The following is a 20,241-nucleotide window of genomic DNA, read 5'->3' as shown; positions in this document are numbered from 1 at the left end:
CGCGGCGTTTTTTGCGGTTTCGAGGCTGTTTTGAGCTGCGCTGCGGGCTCGGGCGGTGCGGAGCGGTGGTTTGTGTGTTTGGGCGGCGCGGAGAGGTGCACTGCGGGCTGCCAATCGACGAGCTCAGCCGCGAAGGCGCTGGCTGAGATGCCGAACCTCTGATTCAAACAACGGTGCAAGGTCGGTTTTGCCACAGCGTTGCCTCCCCTCTCAAGACCGAAGCCGCCGCCCCCAGCGCTCGTCCCTGCCCGCGCGCGCCGACACACACGCCCCAAAACACCCATGATCGACCTCACCGGCTTGGACAGCGACGACGAGCCCGCGCCGCCCCAGCGGGCCCCGAAGCGCACCGCGGGGCAGATCGATCTGACCGCGGACAGCGACGAGGACGACGCGCCGCGCAAGGCGGCCCGGACGGCCGTGGACGTCGACTCGGACGCGGCCCTCGCCGCGGCCCTCGCGCGCGAGGAGGGCACGTTCCCGGCGCCCGCGCCGCCGCCGGCGCCCAAGGCGGCCAAGGCCGACGCGAAGCCGCCGTGGGACAAGAAGGTCGGCATGGCGCGGCTCTACGCGGAGTTCAAGGCGCTCCGCAAGTGGGAGGGGTCGCCGCGCGTCTACGACGCGACCATGGTCCACGACCGGGCGGACTGCTGGCGCTTCAAGGTCAAGGACTTCGACGACGACTGCAAGGGCGGCCGCGACCTCAACAAGGACCTCCGGGAGCTCGGCCGCAAGACGCGCCAGGACCACATCGTCATGGAGCTCACGTTCCCCTCGGACTACCCGACGCGGCCCTTCTTCCTGCGCTGCGTGTCGCCGCGCTTCAAGTGGTACACGGGCCACGTCACCGCGGGCGGCGCGATCTGCATCGAGGCGCTCACGACCGACGGATCCGCGAACCAGTGGCGGCCGACGCACTGCGTCGAGGCCATCCTCAACACGGTCTTCACGAACATGCTCCACGTCGAGCCCACCGTCGTGCGCACGGCGACGGGGCCCGGCGGCCGCGCGGGGCCGCTCCGCGTGGACCTGAAGCAGGAGTACGGCCGCAACGTGCTCCAGGAGTACTCCATGGGCGAGGCCAAGTCCGCCTTCGACCGCATGCTCGGCCACCACCGCGCGAACGGCTGGTAGCGCGCCTAAAAACTTCCACCGTCGAGGAGGCGGCGCGGCGGCGGGCTCGAGCTCTCGATCGAGATCGAGGGCCCCGCGGCGTCTTGTCGCGGCGCGCGGTCCATCGATTCGCGATCGGACTGACGTCTCCTCCGCCACCGAGCGCGCCTTTAGCCCCTACATCATGGGGGGCGGCGGGGGCGGCGGCGGCGGCGGCATCATGCCGCCCATGGGCGGCGGCGGCGGCGGCGGCATCATGCCGCCCATGGGCGGCGGCGGCGGCGGCATCATGCCGCCCATGGGCGGCGGCGGCGGCGGCGGCGGGAAGCCGCCCATGGGCGGCGGCGGCGGCGGCATCATGCCGCCCGGCGCGCCCGGCGGCGGCGGCGGCGGGAAGTTGCCCATGGGCGGCGGCGGCGGCGGCGGCATCATGCCGCCCATGGGCGGCGGCGGCGCGCCGTAGCCCTGCATGGGCGGCATGGGCGGCGGCGGCGGCGGCGGCATGCCGCCGAAGGCGCCCGGCGGCGGCGGCATCATCGACATGCCCGGCGGCGGCGCCATGGCCGCGTAGCCGCCGCCCATCGCGTCGCCGGGCCCCGTGCCGAACATCGCGTGCGGCTTCGCGCTCATGGGGTTGTTCGCGGCGAGGAGGCGCTCGGCCTGGGACCCGTGGCGCTCCGTCTTCGAGTCGCGCTTGAACGCGTAGCCCACCTGGACCTGCTTGTTGCACAAGAACTGGTTGTGCATGCACTCGATCGCGAGGTCACTCGCCTCGAACGAGTCGTAGGACACGAACCCGAAGCCCTTGGAGTTGCCCGTGTCCGGGTCGCGCATGATCTTGGGCGTCTCCGTGATCGTCCCGAAGGCGCTGAACGTGTCGTAGAGCAGCTTCTCGTCGACGTCGACGTCCAAGCCGCCGACGAAGAGGTTCGCGCCGACCTCGAGCGTCTTCTTGTCCTGGCTCGCCTTGTTCACGCGCAGGGGCTTCCCGAAGAGCTTGACCATGTTCATGACCTTGAGCGCGTAGTCCGCGTCCTCCTCGCTCCGGAACTCGACGAAGCCGTAGCCCTGGTGCGACCCCGTGACCTTGTCGCGCGGCAGGTGCACGTTCCCGATGGGGCCCGCCTGGAGCATCATCTCCCAGAGCAGCTCCTCCGTGAGCTGCTCGTCGAGGTTGCCGACGTAGCACGTCGCGTCCTGGTTCCGCTGCTCCACGGGGCCCGTCGCCATCGTCTAAAGCGGCGGCGGCGCGGCGGCGGGCGCGGCGGCGGCAACGGGGCGCCTCGTGCGAGCGGGCGCGCGCGACCGCGCTCCGCGCTCGTGCCGCGGCGGCGCGGGCGGGCGAGCGCCGGTACACACACACACGAGCGGCGGCGCGCGAGTCGACGAGGCAGCTCGCGATGAGCTCGAGCTTGACGGCGACGCCCAGGCCAGAGGAGCAGCTCTCGTTGCCCCTCGCCGTGCCGTTGCCGAGGCTGCCCCACAACACCGCGCGCCGTCCGTCGCGTCGCAGCGCCATGGCCGTTCGCGCATGCCTCGCCGCGCTCGTCGTCGCGGCCGCCCGCGGCGCCACGGAGAAGTTCTACGTCTGCAACGACGTCGGCGACGCGACCTTCGGCGGCACCTACGAGATCGGCGACGCCTTCGCCGGCAAGCCCACGTGGACCAACGAGTTCGGCAAGAGCCTGTTCGCCCACGGCGCCTGGTGGTACATGGGCGACCTCGACGCGCAGCCGCCCGTGACGAGCTACCGGGGCGTCGTCGACTGCGCCGAGGACCAGGACGAGCCGCCGACGGACTGCGTCTACCGCGCGTCGAAGGACGGCGCCCACCCCGTCCCCGCGCTCTCGGCGAAGCCCTGCCTCGGCGCGCCCGGGGAGCTCTAGGAAGCGCCGCGCTTACGCCCCTAGAAGATGAGCTTCTTGAGCTCCTTCTTGCGCTCCGGGTCCGCGAGGATGCGCTTGACGAAGGGGTCGTTGAGCTTGTGCTCGCTGTCGTTCATGGCGACCTGCTCCTTGCGCTTGCGTTCCCTGACCGTGGCCGCCTGCTCCTCGAGGAGCTTCTGGAAGTTGCGCTGCTTCTCGAAGCGCTCGCGCTCCGCGCGCGCCTCCTCGTCGTGGAGCGTCTCCGTCATCGCGCGCATGCGTTCCGCGTCGCGCGCGACCTGGCGCGCGCGCTCGTCGCGCTCGGCGCGCCGCCGGGCGATCTGGGAGTCGTTCTCGGCGCGGATCTTCGCGTTCGTGTCGCGGATCTTCTCCAGGTCGCTGAAGTGGCGCGCCTCGTCCTTGCGCGCCTGGGCCGCGAGGTAGCGCTCGACGCGGTCCTGCTCCGCCTGCTCGAGGTCCGCGGCGCGCTTGCCCGCGCCGGCCTCGTGGAGCTTCGTGAACTTGTTGATCGTCGCCTCCCGCTTCTCCGAGATCTCGCGGCGCCGCCGCTCCTCCTCGAGCCGCGCGCGCTCGGCCTCGCGCTCGACGCGCTCGGTCTCGCGCCACTCCGCGAGGCGCCGCTCCTGCTTGACGCGGCGCTCCTCCAGAATCTCCAGGCGCAGGGTCTCCTGCTTCGCCTTGTTCGTCTCCTTCTCCCGCTTCGCGCGCGCCTCCTCGGCCTTGAGGGACGCGCGCGCCGCGTCGATCTCGCGCCTCTCGGCCGCGGCGTTCCGCGCCTTCTCCTCGAGCAGCTTCTCGCGCTGGAGCCGCGCCTGCTCCCGGAACATCTCCCGGTCCGCCATGCGCTTCTCGTGCTTGAGCCGCTTCTCGCGCTCCTCCGCGGCCTTGATCCGCGCGGTCTCCTCGCGGACCGCGCGCATCCAGTCCCGCTTCTTTTCGCGCTCGTCCGCGCGCCGCGCGGCGTTGCGCTCCAGCTGGGTCTGGAGCTCCTTGTGCATGGAGACGACCTTGTCCTTCTGGGCCTGCGTGCGCCGCACCTCGTCCTCGCGGTCGAGCACGACCTCGCACGCGGCCAAGACCCGCCAGTCGACGGGCCCGACGTCGGGCGTCTTGGGCGTCTGGCTCCGCCGGCTCCGCGACGCGGAGCCCGCCGGGCCCAGGACGTCGTTGATGAGGCGCGCCTCGCGGCTCGCCGGGGCGAGCTGGCCGTAGGCCGACCCGGGCTTGCTGCTCTGCGACGGCTCGCGCGGGCCGGGGTCGAGCGTCGTCGCCGCGGCCTCGCCGGGGAAGTGCGCGCTCTTCCGCAGCGGCGTCGCCACGCGCCGCGCCATGGCCGCCGCCCGCTTCGCCCGCGCCAGCTTGTCGTCGTCGTTGGCGCGGCGCAGCGCCTCGAGCTTGAGCCGCTTCGCCTCGCTGCCGCGGAACGCCGCGGCCTTGCTCGGGCTCGGCCGCAGCTGCGGCAGGCTCCGCGACCCGAGGTTCTTCGTCGGCGCGCCGAAGGACCCCATTGGCGAACCGACGTCGGCGGCGCGGACCGGGCCTCGACGCGGCCCTTCAGAAGCCCATACGCCCGACGGCGCTAACACAATGCACCTGTTTAGAGCACGGATACGGTACGTCAACGTGCACGCCGTGGTGCCGCTTTGGTGCCCATCTCGACCGCTCGCGCGCCACAGCGGCCCGCAGCGCTTCGCGATCGCCATGCCGACGCCCGAGGAGATGGACGAGATGTTCATGCATACGGCGCAGCGCTGCGGCGGCATCGAGCCCCTCCTCGAGAGCTTCTTCGGGTTCCTGAAGCGGCGCACGGACTTTTACGTCGTGCACGACGGCAAGGAGAACACGCGCTACGAGGCGGGCTTCGGCCCCGGCAAGGCCGAGGCCATGGTCCGCAGCGCCTTCGGGAAGCACGCGCTCAAGCCCCTCAAGGGCTCCGACATCGAGCGGTCCGCGGAGGCCGCGCGGCGCGGCTGCGAGGCGTCGATCAGGGCAGGAAAAGAGAGCGAAATTCCCAACTTCAAAGGCTCCGATCTCGGCCGTTTTCCACTCGTTTCGGCTGATTTTTGGACGAGCGATCATCTCTCGGAACGGTCTCGACGCGTGGATGCTTTTTCCGGAACGCGCGCGCGCGGAACACTCAAGTTGAAGCGAACTTGAATCACCCTTTTCCTGCCCAGGCGTCGATGATCGAGCGCGCGGACCGGCGCGCGCGGAAGCCGCCGCCGCCGCCGGTGCCCGCGAAGCCCACGGCGTCCGGCGCCGACGGCCAGTTCGACGGCGTGCGCTACAACGACGAGGGGCAGCAGATCCCCGTGGGCAACGGCGGCGTCGCGGAATTCTACGCGTGGACGCAGACGCTCGCGGAGACGACCGTGACCGTCGACGCGCCGCCGGGCACGCGGTCCAAGGACGTCACATGCAAGATCACGGCGGGCCGCATCTCTCTAAGAATCGCCGGCGTCGACGACGTCCTCGAGGGCGAGCTCTACGACAAGATCAAGGACGACGACTCCATGTGGACGCTCGACCACGCCGACGACGGCCGCGCGGCCGTCGTCCTCACCTTCGAGAAGACGCGCGAGACCTGGTGGCGGAGCGTGCTCAAGGACGCGCCGAAGCGCGACACGATCGACGCGACGCAGGTCGACAGCTCGAAGAAGATCGACGAGTACGACGAGAAGACGCAGGGCGCGATCCGCAAGATCATGTTCGACCAGCGCCAGAAGCAAAAGGGCGAGAAGACCTCCGACGAGATGAAGATGGACGCGATCCTCGACGACGCGCGGAACCTGCCCGGCTCCCCGTTCATGGACCCCGCGAGCACGTTCCACAACGCGCCGAACCCGAAGCTCCAGGGGGCCTAACGTCGCTGTTAGGTGCCCAGGGGGGGGTGTGGACGTGGCGGAGCGGTCCTGGTCGGGGCGACGGCTCGGGCGCGGCCGGGATCCTACGTTCCCGGCCGCGCCGTCATCTGGTGTCGCCTCCGCCGCGGGGACCGGCCGAGGAGCGTTTCGGGCGCGCCCGCGCTGGAGAGCGGGGGCGCCGTCATCACGCACCGCCTCGGCCGGCGCTCGTCGCTCGCGCCTCGTCCGTCGCTCGCGCGAGACGGTGCGTCTCGCGCGGTTCCTAGCCTCAGCCGCCGCCGCCCGAGGAGCCGAAGCTCGTCGGCACGTCGGCGCCCGCCGAGGCGATGTGGGGCCGCGCGGGGCCGCCGGCGCCGTTGTCGTAGATGGAGTGGACGTTCGACTTCTTCGTCTTGACGAGCGTGTACGACGGGTCGAGGAGCGAGCCCCAGAACGCGCGGACCATGAGCACGAGCGTGCCGAAGGCGCCCCGCTTCTTCCGCGCCGCGAGCTTGCCCTCGAGGTCCTTGGACAGGCGCGCCTTCTTCACCTTGGGCGCCAGGGGCTTCTCCGCGAGCTCGACCTTCTTCTTCGTCTTGCTCTTCGGCGAAAGCGGCGCCTTCGCCTTCGGGGCTCAGCTGTTGCCGCCGCGCACGGCCAGCGCGCCTGTTCGTCGCGACAGGCCGCTCGCGGACGCGAGCGCCAGGAGGGCAAGCACCGATCGCATCATCGTCTGACTGCAACTCGCCAACCGAGAGGTAAATACGCGTCGTTGAAGTCGCCGCGACGCCTGCAAGCCTCATGCGAGCCCACCAGCGTCCCCCGGAAGCACACGAACAAACGAACATAAACAACAACAACAGTTTTTAGTAGGTGATCGTGATCTGGCGCTCGCGGTGCGTCTGGCGCTTGGGCAGGAGCCGGAGGGCCTGCTGCACGAGCGTCTTCTTCCGCTTCTTGCCCTCGGCGGGCTTGTCGAACATGCCCTCGGGCACGGACGAGGCGAACATGCCCGCGTTCTTCGCGGAGCGCGTCGAGACCTTGGAGCCCTGCGTGTCCTTGGAGCCCTTGGAGCCCTTGGAGCCCTTGGAGCCCTTGGAGCCGACGGACGCGTCCTCGGCCGCGGGCTTCTCCGGCGACGGCGGCGGCTTCGCCTCGGCGTCCTCGGGGATCGCCGGGTCGAGCGTGATGATCGACGACGCGGAGTCGCGGCGCTCGCGGTCCTCGGCGCCGCCGGGCTTGGCCGCGACGTTGATCGTCCGCGCTTTGAGCTGCGAGCGCTTCGCCGCGCGCCGCCGCGACGCGCGCGACTGCTTCGTCTCCGCCGCGAGCGTCGCGCCGAGGCCGTCGAGCACGGACCCGCCGTCGACGGCGCCCTCCGTGAGCTGGGACGTCTCCGACGTGAGGGACATCTCGTCGAAGGCGACGGCGCCCGCGGAGACGACGGTGCCCGCGGACGCGACGGAGCCCTCGTCGAGCGCCGCGAGCGCGTCGACCTCGGGCGCCTTGACCGTGAGTTTGCGCACGACGCGGCGGAAGGCGCGCCAGGCGAGCGTGCAGGGGCTCGTCCAGAAGCAGCAGCAGCACCACTTCCGGAGGCAGGACCGCTTGTCCGTCTTGGGCTTGCCGTACCAGAACGCGTAGGGGTCCGGGATGACCGTCTCGCCCGCGAGCATGAGCAGGGGCAGGGGCCAGGGCAGGGCGACGTCGAGCTCCAGTTCTTCGACGAGCTGCTTCAGCGACGGGTTCGTGAAGTGCTTGTTCCGCTTCACGGACGTCTCGTGGTGGAGCTCGATCTCGTAGAGGCTCAAAAAGAGCGCTAGAGACCGCGTGATCTTCATGTCCGGCTCGTGGAGCTTGACGAGCTGCGCCGCCGTGGAGAGGCGCATGCCCCGCCGCATCATGAGGAGGCAGATCACCGCGGCCGCGGAGCAGCGGCAGCCCGACGGACACGTCACGAGCACGCGGCCGCCGAGGTTCAGGGCCTCGACGGCGAACTGGAGGCCCATGGCGTACTCGACGCGCAGCACGTCCTGGCGCACGGACTCCTTGTCGTTGACGAACGCGCGGCAGTAGATGAAGTCCTCGCCGAACTGGTTCGGGTACGCGGGCTGGCATTTTAAGACGTGGGTGACGCCGAGCTCGAGGAGCCGGTCCCTGTCCTCCGTGACGCGCTCGCCGCCCATGAGCAGCTCCGTCTCGATCCAGACGACGTCCTGCTCCTTGTGGACGATGCCGAAGCCCTGGGACCGGAGCGCCATCATCGACACGAGCGTCGCCATGTCGCGGCCCCTCCGGTACGGCGTCATCTTCCGCAGCCAGCGCCGCTTCGCGAGGTCCACGGCGTTGGAGCCGCAGCGCGCGTTGATGATGGCGATCTCGCCCGCGCGCAGCAGGTCGAAGTCGGGCCGCGGGTCCGACGCCTCGGCCTGCGCCTTGCGCTGCTGCTCCAGAAGCTTCAGCCGGTCGCGCTCCATCTGCCGGTCCACCTTCTGGTCCTGCTCCTTGCACCACTCGTTCAGCGTCAACCCCTCGGACTTGGCCAGGTGCTTCGCGTAGTCGACGGTGCTCAGCTGCACGGGGCCCGGCCGCTGGAGGTCGAGGCAGACGCGCGTCTGCACCATCATCTTCCGCGTGCGCTTCTTGTTCGTGGTTTCCTGCCGTAGGAAGACCATCTTCTCCGCCTCGACGTCCAGCAGGTTCTGCGCGAAGACGAAGGGGTCCCAGCCGGGCATCTGCGCGCGAATGCTCCGGTGGTTGATCTCGTGCTTCATGAACGGGTGGCACCGGATCTTCACCTGTGCCGAATTCAAATATTCAACTCGACTTCAATGTGAGCGTACGCGACAGTTTCGACAAAATCTCTTCGGCCGTGCTTCGAGAACTCGACGAGAGCAATCGATTCGTCCAAAAATCAGCCGAATCGACTTCGATTTGACCGAGCTAGAGAATTCTCAAGTTTGGTCAGGACCACCCAAACCAGTGGTTGAATTCGGCACCGGATCTTCACCTCCTCCAGGCTCCGCTTCAGCTGGTAGCGGTGCTCGTCGTCGTCGTCCTCCTCGCGGTGGATCTCGTTGGACCACTGCATCTCCTCGCGGTTCTTTTGATCCTCGTGGTAGTTCGCGACGCCCAGATCCTCGCGGAGGCCGTCCGTCGAGCAGCCGTACTCGTAGTACGTCATGTCCTTGTTCTTCTTCGGGTTCAGCGAGTCGACGTTCCGCTCGACGTGCTTCCGCGAGTACTTGCGCTTCACCAGCAGGTTCGCCCCGGAGACCTCGCCGTCCTGGCGCATCGTGTTGTAGGCGACCATGGCCTGCATGCGCCGCATCATCGCGTCCGTGCCCACGTCGATGCGGTACGTCTCGGCGTACTTGTGCTGCTGCGACATGATCGCCTTTTTTAGTGGAGTGTGTTACAGGGCCGCCTCACGGCGGCGGCAGCCCCGAAGGCAGCGCCCCCATCGAGGAGCTCGAGCGCCAACGTGTGCATTGTGAGTGCATCACTGACCTGAGCACCAAGAGCTGATGGCGACCCAGCTGCAGCGCAACTAGACGAAGCGCATGCTATCCAGGATCATGCTGTTGGCCGCCGCGGCGCGCGCGCTGACGCGGGCGCCCGCGCTGAAACGCGCGTCGACGACGCTCTGCGCCGCCGCGCCGGCGGACGACGCCGGGCCGGAGCCCGCGAAATGGCTGCTCATCGACGGGACGAACTTGATCTACCGGAGCTTCTACGGCATGCCGTCGCTCGGCAGCGAGGACGCGCCCGTCGGCGCGACGCTCGGCGTGTCCAACGCGCTGCTCAAGGTCGCGCTGCCCTACGCGGTCCGCGGCGCGCGCATCGTCTTCTGCCTCGACCCCCGGGGCAAGGACAACTGGCGCACGGCTTTGAGCCCGGCCTACAAGGCCCAGCGCAAAAAGGCGCCCGACGCGCTCTACGCGCAGATGGCCGACAGCGCCGACGCCGCCGTCGCCTTTGGGGCCGCGGTGACGAAGGTCGACGGCCACGAGGCCGACGACGTCATCGCGACGCTCGCGGCGAAGCACGCGGCCGAGGGCGTCGACGTCTGGACGGGCGACAAGGACCTGCTGCAGCTCGCGGCCTACGACGGCGTGCGCGTGCTCGACGCCAAGGGCGCGTACGTGGACCCCGTCGCCAAGTTCGGCGTCGAGCCGGGACAGCTCGGCGACTACCTCGCGCTCGTCGGCGACAAGAGCGACAACGTCGAGGGCGTCCGCGGCGTCGGGCCCAAGGCGGCCTGCGCCCTGCTCGAGGTCTTCGGCGACCTCGAGACGATCCTCGCGGAGGCGCCCGCCGCGGACGGCGCGGTGCCGAAGCGCGCGGCCGACGCCATCGCCCGGGCCGACCCCGCCGCCGTCCGCGTCGACCGGCGGCTCGTGGGCCTCAACGAGGCCGTGCCCCTGCCGGAGCTCGCCTTCCCGCCCTTCTCCTGGCCCGCGCTCATCGACCACGCGGACCGGTTCGCCTTCGCGTCCTTCCGGAAGAAGGTCATCGCCGCGCAGCGCAAGCTCGATCCCTACTAGTAATTTACGCGGGCGGCTGGATGCGGATGTTGCGCACGACCCGGAAGATGTCGTCGAAGCGCACCGCGTCCGCCTCCGCGAAGTCGAAGAGCGCGACGATGCGGCCCTGGTTCGACACGATGGCCCAGATGCCCGCGCCGAGCACGAGCGTCATCGCGCCGGCCGCGAGCGCGTCGAAGAGGATCCACGCGCCGAAGATGCCCATGAAGAGCACGGAGAACATGCCCGCGTTGAAGAGCAGGAAGACGTCGCGCCGCATGTTGTACATGCCGTCGACGGCGGAGACCATGGCGCCGTCGGGCCCCCGCATGGCCAGCGACGTGCCGAAGACGCTGAGCAGCGTCGTCTTGCCCACGCAGAGCACGTTCGTGGACAGCGAGAAGACGAGGCTCGCGTAGAAGCAGAACAGCAGGACGCGGTTCGACTCGCGCGGCGCGCCGAACTCGACGAGCGCCGTGACGCTGAAGCCCGCGAGCACCGCCGCCTGCGTGCCCACCGTCGTGAAGTTGCGGTGGTGCAGCGTGAACTCCTTCTCCTTGAGGACCACAGACTTTTGCGCGATGCGCCCCTTGAGCAGGAGCTTGTCCGCGGCGAGCATGACGAATTCGTGGCGCGTTTACGCGCGCGATTTTGAGCGCCGAGGAGCCGCGCGGCTGCATAGGTCGACGCGGCCCTCAAGTTCAGCGATTTTGCCACTAGCCAAACGAGCTCGCGTCGAGGCCGCTGCGTGTCGTCGCAGCGCGCTCCAGCGAGGCGAGCAGCGCCAGCGACCGCCATGGTCGACTACAGCAAGTGGGACAACATCGTCGACAGCAGCGACGACGAGAGGGACGTCGCGCGCGAAAAGGAGCGGCCGCTGCTGCGGCAGGTCGACGCGCCCAAGGCCGGCATCCCCGAGCCGCCGACGGACGCGCTGCCGGCGCACACGCTCAAGTCGGACCCGCTCGACGACGGCATGCCCATCCCCGAGCCCATGAGCAAGCGGTCGGACGACGTCGCCGACGAGCCCGCGGCGCCGCTCGCCGCCGTCGGCGGCGACGTCGGCAACGGCGACTGCGTCGCGCGGCCGGCGACGGCGCGCGTCGTCGTGCTCCACCGCGCGGGCGACACGGGCCCCGGCGCCCAGGTCGAGTTCAACAACGCCTTCGCCTGGGACGGCCAGTTCGACGAGTTTTTAGGCGCGCGGGGCTGCGAGGTCGTCTACCCGACGTCCGCGGCCGTGTCGAAGCTCAAGGTCGGCGCGACGCACTACGGGCCCGCCACGGTCGACAGGGCCTGCGGCGACGCCTACGGCCAGATCCGGAAGGCTCTGGAGGACGGCATCGAGCCGGAGCGCGTCTTCGTGGGCGGCTTCGACGGCGGAGGCGCCGTCGCGCTCCACCTGGCGACGCGGAGCGACGTCGCCATCGGCGGCTACTTCTCGCTCTTCGGCGGGCGGGGCATGGGCAAGAGCGACGCGATTTTTGAAGGTCTACGAACCCTGGAGACGCGGGGCGTCGAGCCGCCGCGCGTCGCGCTGGGCCTCGAGGCGCCGCGGCTGCCGCTCCTCGAGGAGGCGCCGCGCGACGCCGACGGCGCGCCGTCGCTGGGCTACGCGGAGTCCAAGGACGACGCGGACGCGCCCGCGAGCCCGGAGCTCGTCGAGCCGCCGCCCGCCGAGGCGAGCGCGGAGGCGCGGCTCGCGGAGCTGGTCGAGAGCGTCGGCGGGACCGCGGACTCGTGGACCGCGGACGCGCCGCCCGAGGACGACGGCGAGGTCTCGGGCGCGGTCAACGTGTCGACGCAGGTCGAGAAGCTCGCGGGCTGGCTCGCCGCGCGGCTGCCCGGCCCCGGCGAAGCGGCCGCGCCGCCGGCGCCGCGGAAGCAGGCGAAGCCCGACATGGTCGACCGCTTCAAGGTCACCTACGCGCGGAAGGAGCTCCCCGGGGGCACGCACCGGCTGACGTTCTTCGTGCCCGAGGGCTGCGAGCAGCTGTTGGAGAAGTACCCCATCAACTGCCGGGGGTCGGCCTTCGAGGTCCGGGCCGCGGGCAAGGGCCGCGTCGCGACGGAGATCTGGAGCCCCGAGCCCGACGCGACGGCCGCGGCCATCGCCGCGCGGCTGACGACGCGGCTCAAGGACCCGAGCTCCGCGGGCGCCGAGGCCTGCGCCCTGATGTAAAAGCATACTACATGTGATTTTAGGGCTTCGCGGCCATGAGCTCGACGATGAGGTCCTTGTCGTCGGACGCGAGGACGAGCGTCTTCTCGACGTTCGTCTGCGGGTCGCGCGCGACGATGCGGAAGACGTCGCCCTGGGCCGCGCGCTTCCGCAGGCGCGCGTTGTTCACGAGGGCCGACGCCGGCACGCGGGAGCCGTCGACGGACTGGACGCGGTAGGCCTCGTGCCACTCGAGCTTGCCGCTCCGGTTCTTGCCCGCCGTCGCGCGGACGACCATGCCGCCGAAGCGGCCGCTGAAGAACCACATGAAGCAGCTGCGCAGCGCCGGGTCCTTGACCTCGGCCGCCGCGTAGGTCGCGAAGGCCTCGCCGAGGACCTGGACGTCGCCCTTGAACCGGAGCCGCCACTCGGACGACGACTTGCCGAGCGCGTTCGTCATCTTGCACTTCCACTCCACGAGGGCCTGGCGCTCGCCGCCGAGGCTGTAGACGTGGCCATGCTTCGGGTCGCTCGGGTCCGACGCGACGACGCGCAGGAGCAGCGACGCGCCGTCCTCCTCCTCGCACGTCGGCGCGGACCCGCCCGCGGCCGACGACGTCGCCGTGCGGCCGCCGATGGACCCGCGGCGCGCGTAGATGCGGTTCCGGTCGATGCCGCCGCCCTCGTGGGCGCCGCTGCCGAGCTCCACGTCCTCGACGTGGAGCACGCGGAGGAAGCGCTTGAACGCGAAGTGGCCCTGCGCGTCGGGCGCGGACGTGTGCAGCAGCTCCGTCGAGCTCAGCGTCTCGAAGAGGAAGAAGTAGTCGGGCCGCACCGTCGACCCGCCGATCTTCGTCAGCTCGCCCTCGTGGGCGAGCTTGCGGCCCGGCGCCGTCACGAGCACGTTCCGCGGCGCGCCGTCGAGCACGGACTCGATCGCCTCGGCGCGCCGCCGCATCGCGTGCGCGCCCGCGACGGCGTTGCAGGCCTCCAGGGTCTTGATCCACGTCGCCTCGGCGGCCTTCAACGGTTGGCTGTCGGCGTGGTGCGCGGGCGTGGTTTTGGATAGGCGCTGGAGGAAGAGGAGCTGGCGCACGAGGCGCTGCGTCGGCGCGATCAGCAGGCTCGAGACCTGGTGGTCCTTGCAGCGCTTGTCGTCCGCGGCGCGCTTGACGAAGACGCGCGTCGCGATGGACTTCTCGACCAGTTTGCGCACCTCGCAGTCCGCGCGCTCGTGCCAGTCGTACCACGTGCACATCGCGTCCGCGAGGCGATCCGCGAAATGCGCGAAGACGCCCCCGACTAGCGTGTGATCGGCGTCGAAGGGCGCGCAGCGCCGCCGGAGCTCGACGATCAATTCCTCGGAGATGGCCAGCAGCGCCTCCGCGGGCAGCGGGGCCAGCGCGCGGTGGAGGCACCGCGCGTCCTCGGCCTCCGGGAGGCAGCTCCGGAGCTCCGGCGCGTCCGGCGGCGGCGCGCCGCTCGCGCAGCACCAGGCCAGGGGCCGCTGGAGCCGCTCGACGAAGGTCGCGAGCATGTCGCGGTAGGTCTCTTCGGTGGACAGCAGCTCGCGGAGGCTGTGCTCCTTCTCCTTGTTTCTTTTTTTCGCGTCGGCCTCGGGCGAGTCGTCCTCGCCGAGCTCGCCGAAGGAGTCGCAGGACGCCTTGCGCGCGGGGAAGCTCGACGAGGGGGTGGCGTCGAAGGGGTTCGACGCGCCGAAGGGGTTCGGCGCGGCGCTCGGCGCGCCGAAGGGGTTCGGCGGCGGCGCCGCGGCCCCGACGCTCATGCCGACGAAGTCGAGGTCCGCGGGCGACGCGGCCCACTGCGACGCCGCGGCCGCCGCCGACGGCGAGATGGTCTCCGCCGACTTTGGCCGCGGCGAGTCGACCTCGCCGAGGCGGTCCAAAGCGTTGAAGGGGTCGCTGTGGCTCCGGCGCTCGAAGCCGTCGAACGGCGACGTGAGCAGCGTCTCCACGGTCGACACGGACGAGCTCGCGCGGCTCCGCGTGTCGTTATAGGGGTTCGGCGGCGGCGGCGGCGCCCGGCCCAGCTGCGCCGGCGCGCTGCCGTGGAGCCACGACGCGGGCAGCGAGCTCGCGGCGCCCGGCGCGAAGGGGTTCGCGGGCGCGCGGTCCGGCGGCGGCGCGGCGACGGGGCCGGCGCCCCGGAACAAGTCCGCGCCGCTGGGCCGCTTCGGCGGCGGCGGCGCCTGGCGCGCCGGCGGCCGCCCGCGGCCGCCGGACGAGAACGCGTCGATCTGGCTCCACATGCCCTCGCTCGCCGACCGGTCGCACCGCGGGCCGGCCGCGGGCGGCGCGATCGAGCCCTGGGGGCTCGCGGGCCGCGGCGGCGGCGCCGACCGGGCGCCGAAGGCCGGGGCCGCGCTCCGAGGCGGCGGCGGCGGCGGCGCCTGGTGGCTCCGCGGGAAGCCCGGCGACAGCGTCGCGCGCCGGTCCGTCCGCGGCGGCGGCGGCGGCGGCGCCCCGAAGGCGGCGAAGGCGTCGCCCGCCGACGCGAAGGGATCGGCCATGGCACCGGCGGACCGGTCGCGCGGCTCCACTCCCGGCGGCGCGCACAGATGTGGAGCAGCTCTCCCGCGGCAGACGTCGCCTCTGGTGGGCAACTCCGGCGTCAAAATGCAAGGTTTTGCGAAAGTTGAGCGTTCGGCGGCGATGAGGGGAGAAGCATGGAGAGCCTCTCTTTGCATTTGGCTGTCGCGCGGCGTTCGACGGGGCCATGGTCACGGGAACATGCGTCTGAATGCCGGGCGCGCCCTCTCTCCAGGAGTGTGCGCCGTGACCATGGCCGCGTCGGCGGTCGATTTTTATGTGCTCGCGAACTCGCTACTTTTCGACATGCTCTCTGACCGCCAGAGCAGCACTTTTTGGGCTTCGGGCAGCATGCTGGCTGGCGCGGAGGCTCGGGGTACACGTCTGGTGCCCTCGGGCTGCTCAGTTGCTGGTTTGGCTCGAAGTACGTGCGACACGCGCGCGCGGCCACGCGGCCGCGCGCGACGCGGTTTCAGCCCGAACATGTCAGATCGACTTCCTCGGCTCCTCTGGGCCAGCCCTTGTGGCAGGGCGCTCGCGGGTCGATGGCGGACGATCCCTGCTGCTGCGCGGGGCTGCCCGGGCCGCTCACGGGCCGGGGGAGGGGCGTCGCGTCGGTCAAATCGGTCGTCCGAAACCGCTCGCGTTCTCAGCGAATCGCAATCTAGACGATGCCGCTCCTTCGCCGATGGCAGCCCCCATGTGCGCGCTATGCGCAGTCCCAGCGATCTTGCACGCGGGGGCGCGCGCGCGGTGGTAGGCGCGCTCGACTAAATTTAATGCCTCCATGCCGTCTCGGGCTGAAATCAGCGGAACCAATTACATAGAGCGAGCCGATGAGCGGAACCAAACACATACAGCGAGCCGCAACGAAATAAACCGCAACGGATAGGCAATCTCAGTGGTGCTTCCCCCCTCCTTCGAAGCGAACGGCGGCGCCGGCGGGTCCGAAAGTGGTTGTTCTTCTCGTGGGGACGGCTCTGCTCGATCCAGGTGTACTTGGGAGGACGGGGGGTTGTCCGCGGTGGCGCCCACTTCGAACGCGCGGTCGTCGCGACCGCCGCGCCGCGCCGACGACGTCGATCGCGAGGAGACCCGCGCGAGCAGAACCCTCGAGCCCCCATCCGCGACACGAGAAACACGCGGAAGGTGCGTAAAGAAGAAGGTGGTGCGGGGCGCGCGCGGGCGGGAGGAGAACGGGAACGCTTCGTTTCCTGGGCCGGCGCGGGCTCGGGTCGGTGTGCGACCCGGCGGGTGTTCGGGCGCTCAGAAGCTGGCGGCGCGGACGTCGCGCCGCGTCGCGTCGCTCCGCGCCGCGCCGACGAGCGACGCGACGGGCGAGTCGACGTCCATGAAGACGAAGTGGTCCCAGCGGTCGTCGTCGCTGTCGCCGGCGCCGAGGTTCGGGAGGAAGTGGGGGTGGGGGCTCCCGCGCGCCTTGGACGCGCGCTGCTTCGTCGGCGCGCCGCGGCGCGTCGGCGTCGCGCGCTCCGAGGGCGCCGTGAAGAGGTCCGGCCGCGGCTTCGACGGCGACACGCGCGCGCCGGCCGCGTCGAAGTCGGGCACGCTGAGCGGCCGGGGGCAGATCGCGGGGCTCCGGGGCTTCCGGGAGCCCGTGGGCGCGAGGCGCGCGCCGAGGCGGATCGGCGACCACGCGGGCGACTTCTTCTTTGACGCCTTCGGTTTTTTGTCCGGCACGGCCGCGGGCGCGCGGAGCTGCTGCTTCCAGAGCGGCACGGGTTTGGCCGGCGTCGGTAGGGAGTGACTGACCGCGAGGGGCTCGTCGGCGCGGGGCGCGTAGCCGTAGCTGTGAGCGATCGCCGAGTGGAGGGCGGCGTGGGTGGCACCGACGGGAGAGGAGGCCATCATTGTCGATTCTTTTGCGGCGGTGTGCTCGGGGCGTTCGTATGAGGTGACGGGAGGCCTCACGGCCTCTGCGAGGGCGCGAGAGGTGCGGCACGTGTGGTGCAGGAGGTCTTGACGCGTAATCTATCAAGGATCGGAAGGCCTTGCGATTCAGAATTGTGCTCGTGAGCCCGCCGGGGCTAAATCGCACGCCTCTACACGCGACTCAAACGCGACCCAAAAAGCCCGCATCGAGGTGCCGCAACCCCAGAGGGCCCCCAAAAGCCGAAAAGAAATAGCGTGGTGGTGGTAAATATATATGTGTCGAGGAGGCGGGCGGCCCGTGGTTCGGAACCACCGAAGGCCGCCCCGTCGGCGCTCCGCCGGCGCCGCGTCGGTCGAAGGTGGCGCGCTGCCCGGCCGCGGTCCGCCGCCGCCCGCCGCGGCGGCGTCGAGGCGGCCCGAACTTCCGGCCGCGCCGCGCGCTTCCGGCCGCGCCGCGCGGGCCGCCGCGGCGGCGGCCCGGCGCGGCGGCGCCGCGCGGCGCCTTAGAAGAACTGCGCGAGCCACCGGAAGCCGTCGGCGTAGCCCATTTTGCGGATGACGGAGCACATGAAGAGCTCGATGGGCCGGATTTTGTTGTCGTCGTCGTTGTTGCGGCGCGCCGTGTCCTTCCCGAACGTCTCGAAGAGGCCGAGCGCGTAGCGGAGGTCGTCCTCGGACGCCGCGCTGTGGGCGTCGATCTTGTTGCCGAGCACGAGGAAGGGCACGGCGGCGAGCTCGTCGCAGGTGAGCAGGTAGTCGAGCTCGCGCTTGGCCTCGGGGAATCGGCCGCGGTCGAGCGCGTCGACCATGTAGACGACGCCGTCGACGGTCGTGAAGTAGTCCTTCCAGAGGCGCCGCGCCGTCTCGTGGCCGCCGAGGTCGAAGGTCTTGAACCGGATGTTGCCGATGATGAGCTCGTCCTGGTTCGGATGGAGCGTCGGCTGGTGGATCTGCACGCGGTTCTCCTTGAGCATGTGGAGCAGCGTCGTCTTCCCCGCGTTGTCCAGCCCGAGGAACAGGATCTTCGCCGACTTGTGGTACAGGCCTAGCACGGGTGTTCGTGAGTTTGTGGCGAGGCGGACGCGCGCGCGCGGGCCGGGGGCGCGCGCGCGCGCGCCGCGGAGCCGAGGGACGCCGGCGGACGCGCCGAGGTTGGCCAGCACGTTGAAGACCCAGTCGAAGAGCCACATGGTCTGCGCGGGAGGGCGGATGAGGCGCGACGCCGGAAAACGCGCGACCCTCGCGGAAAAGCGCAGCCGCCGGACCCCCGCGGCCGTCGGCGCGCGCGAGCGCGCGCGCGGCTCGCGGCGCGCAGCCGGGCCCGCGGCGGAAGCGCTACGGCGCGCTGGAAACTTCCCGGACGCGGCGGCGGCACCTCGGCGGGTCTCGCGGCGACGACGGGCGCTCGGACAAGCTACGTGTCGTAGAGCGAGCTGGTGCAAGCTGGGGGAAACGTAGCTCGGCTTTCGAAGCTGCCGAAGGCAAGGCTGCCCTACTGGACGATGGTGGCGCTCTAAAGTACACCAGTCCTCTCCGAGATGGCGCTCTTTCAGAGCGCCGCGGTGGCCGGGCCGCTCGAGTGGAACGGCCTCGCGTCGGACGAGCACCGCGCGGCCCTCCGCATCGCGCACTCGCCGGCCCTGGGGCGGCACCTCGTCGCGGCGCGGGCGTTTACGTTCGGCGAGGTCGTCCTCGCCGAGAAGGCGACCCTCGCCTGGGAGACGGGCGCGACGAACGACTCCGCGGCGCGGGCCTTCCTCGCCGCGTGCGTCGCCGCCGACGACGCGACGATGAAACGGGTCAGGACGCTGTACCACGCGCCCGTCGACGACGAAAACGGCCGCGGCGCGCTGCGCCTCGCGCAGGCGACGACGATCGCCTGCGACGCGCTGGGCGCGCCCGAGGACGTCGCCGCGCTGCTCCTGCGCTTGGACGCGAACGCGCACGGCGTCGACATGGGTCGCGCGGCGCTCTTCGTCGACGGCGCGCTCTGCTCGCATTCCTGCGACCCGAACCTCAAGTACGACGCGGCGGCGGGCGGCCTCGAGCTCACGGCGACGCGGGCCATCGCCGCGGGCGAGGTCGTCGCCTTCTCCTACCTGGGCAACGCGCGCGGCGAGACCGCGGCGGCGCGCGCGGCCGAGCTCGAGCGCAAGTTCGACTTCGCCTGCGCGTGCGACCGCTGCGCCGCGAGCGACGCCGCGACGTCCGCGGGCTGCCCGAAGAACTGCGGGGGCTACGCGTCGCTCAAGGCCGGGGACCCGCCGGGGGGGCGGCTCCTCTGCGCGCGGTGCGGCGTCCTCGAGCCCAAGTCCGCGCGGACGGTCTACGCGGCCGAGGCGCTCAAGCGCGAAGCCATCGACGAGATGCGCGACGCCGACGTCGACCTCGACACATCGCCCGCGGACGACCTCGCCTACGTCATGAACGCGACCCACGCGCTCGTCGAGGAGTGCGCGCGCGACCTGTCCCGGCGTCACGAGCTCACGCGGGCCGCGCGCGGTCTGCTCAAGACCGTGCTCGCGGCGCTCCTCCGGCGCCACAGGCCCGACGAGGGCCAGTTCGCCTTCCTCGTCAACGCCTACGTCGCCAACGACCTCGACGTCGTCGACGCGCTCGAATGCGTCGCCGCGCGGTGCCCCGCCGCGGGCAAGTGCGCCGCGCGCCACGCGCCGCTCTACGAGCTCAGCGGCGTCGTCTTCCAGACGGCCATCGCCGCCGTCAACCAGCTCCCCCCGGGGCTCAAGACGCGCACGCGCGCGGAGCAGCTCGCGCGCAAGTACGAGCCCTGCATCGCCCTCGCGTTCGGCCGGAACGACGAGTCCAAGGGCCACGTCGCCCGGCTCTTCGCCATGCTCCCGAAGGCGGCCTGCGTGCCCTGCCCGAGGCCCAAGGGCGCCGCGGCCGAGACGGGCACGCCGCGCGTCCCGACGCTGTAACGCGGCGCGGCGGTCGGCCGCGCAGCACCTTGCCCTCGAACGGACAGCTCTGCCAAGCAACCCCGAGCCGGCTCGCTGTATGTATTTGGTTCCGCTAGCTTATGGGGTGACCATTTCTAGCCCACTTTTCGCCATGGAGGGGGCGGCGATGGGGGTTGGCGCGGCTAGGACGCCCGAGGCAGGCATAACCCTTGGCGCTACCATCGAGACCCGATTGTTTCAGCCATCGCACATGCAGAGATCGGTCGATTTATAGGTCGTTTTGCACGACGAGCCGGGTTTTCGCAGTCCGCGGGTCGTCATCGACCTCGCCCACCACATCGAGCGCTTCCCA

The 20,241-nt window shown here is 70.9% G+C and overlaps 4 protein-coding genes across 4 annotated transcripts; 2 read left to right on the top strand and 2 right to left on the bottom strand.

Moving 5' to 3' along the window:
* Nucleotides 1-1,290: 1,290 nt before the first annotated feature.
* Nucleotides 1,291-2,343, bottom strand: AURANDRAFT_59062 (hypothetical protein; the record flags this gene model as incomplete). The annotated part of the gene is made up of 1 exon (XM_009039271.1): nt 1,291-2,343. One exon carries the CDS (start codon nt 2,341-2,343, stop codon nt 1,291-1,293), a length of 1,053 nt encoding a protein of 350 aa, XP_009037519.1.
* Nucleotides 2,344-5,308: 2,965 nt separating this feature from the next.
* On the top strand, nt 5,309-5,776 carry AURANDRAFT_15555 (hypothetical protein; the record flags this gene model as incomplete). The annotated part of the gene is made up of 1 exon (XM_009039541.1): nt 5,309-5,776. A coding segment is annotated over one exon (468 nt), but the record flags the coding sequence as incomplete, so codon positions are not given.
* An 11,695-nt stretch (nt 5,777-17,471) lies between these two features.
* Nucleotides 17,472-18,158, bottom strand: AURANDRAFT_59061 (hypothetical protein; the record flags this gene model as incomplete). Its single annotated transcript, XM_009039270.1, has 2 exons — nt 17,472-17,999; nt 18,102-18,158. 2 exons carry the CDS (start codon nt 18,156-18,158, stop codon nt 17,472-17,474), a joined length of 585 nt encoding a protein of 194 aa, XP_009037518.1.
* Nucleotides 18,159-18,923: 765 nt separating this feature from the next.
* Nucleotides 18,924-19,907, top strand: AURANDRAFT_64591 (hypothetical protein; the record flags this gene model as incomplete). Its single annotated transcript, XM_009039542.1, has 1 exon — nt 18,924-19,907. The coding sequence occupies one exon, from the start codon at nt 18,924-18,926 to the stop codon at nt 19,905-19,907; it is 984 nt and encodes a 327-aa protein (XP_009037790.1).
* Nucleotides 19,908-20,241: the final 334 nt, after the last annotated feature.

The sequence above is a fragment of the Aureococcus anophagefferens genome (assembly GCF_000186865.1).
Source record: "Aureococcus anophagefferens unplaced genomic scaffold AURANscaffold_11, whole genome shotgun sequence".
Lineage (NCBI taxonomy): Eukaryota > Pelagophyceae > Pelagomonadales > Pelagomonadaceae > Aureococcus > Aureococcus anophagefferens.
The sequence above is the reverse complement of the archived record's forward strand: the minus strand, read 5'-3'. Positions and strand labels throughout refer to the sequence as shown.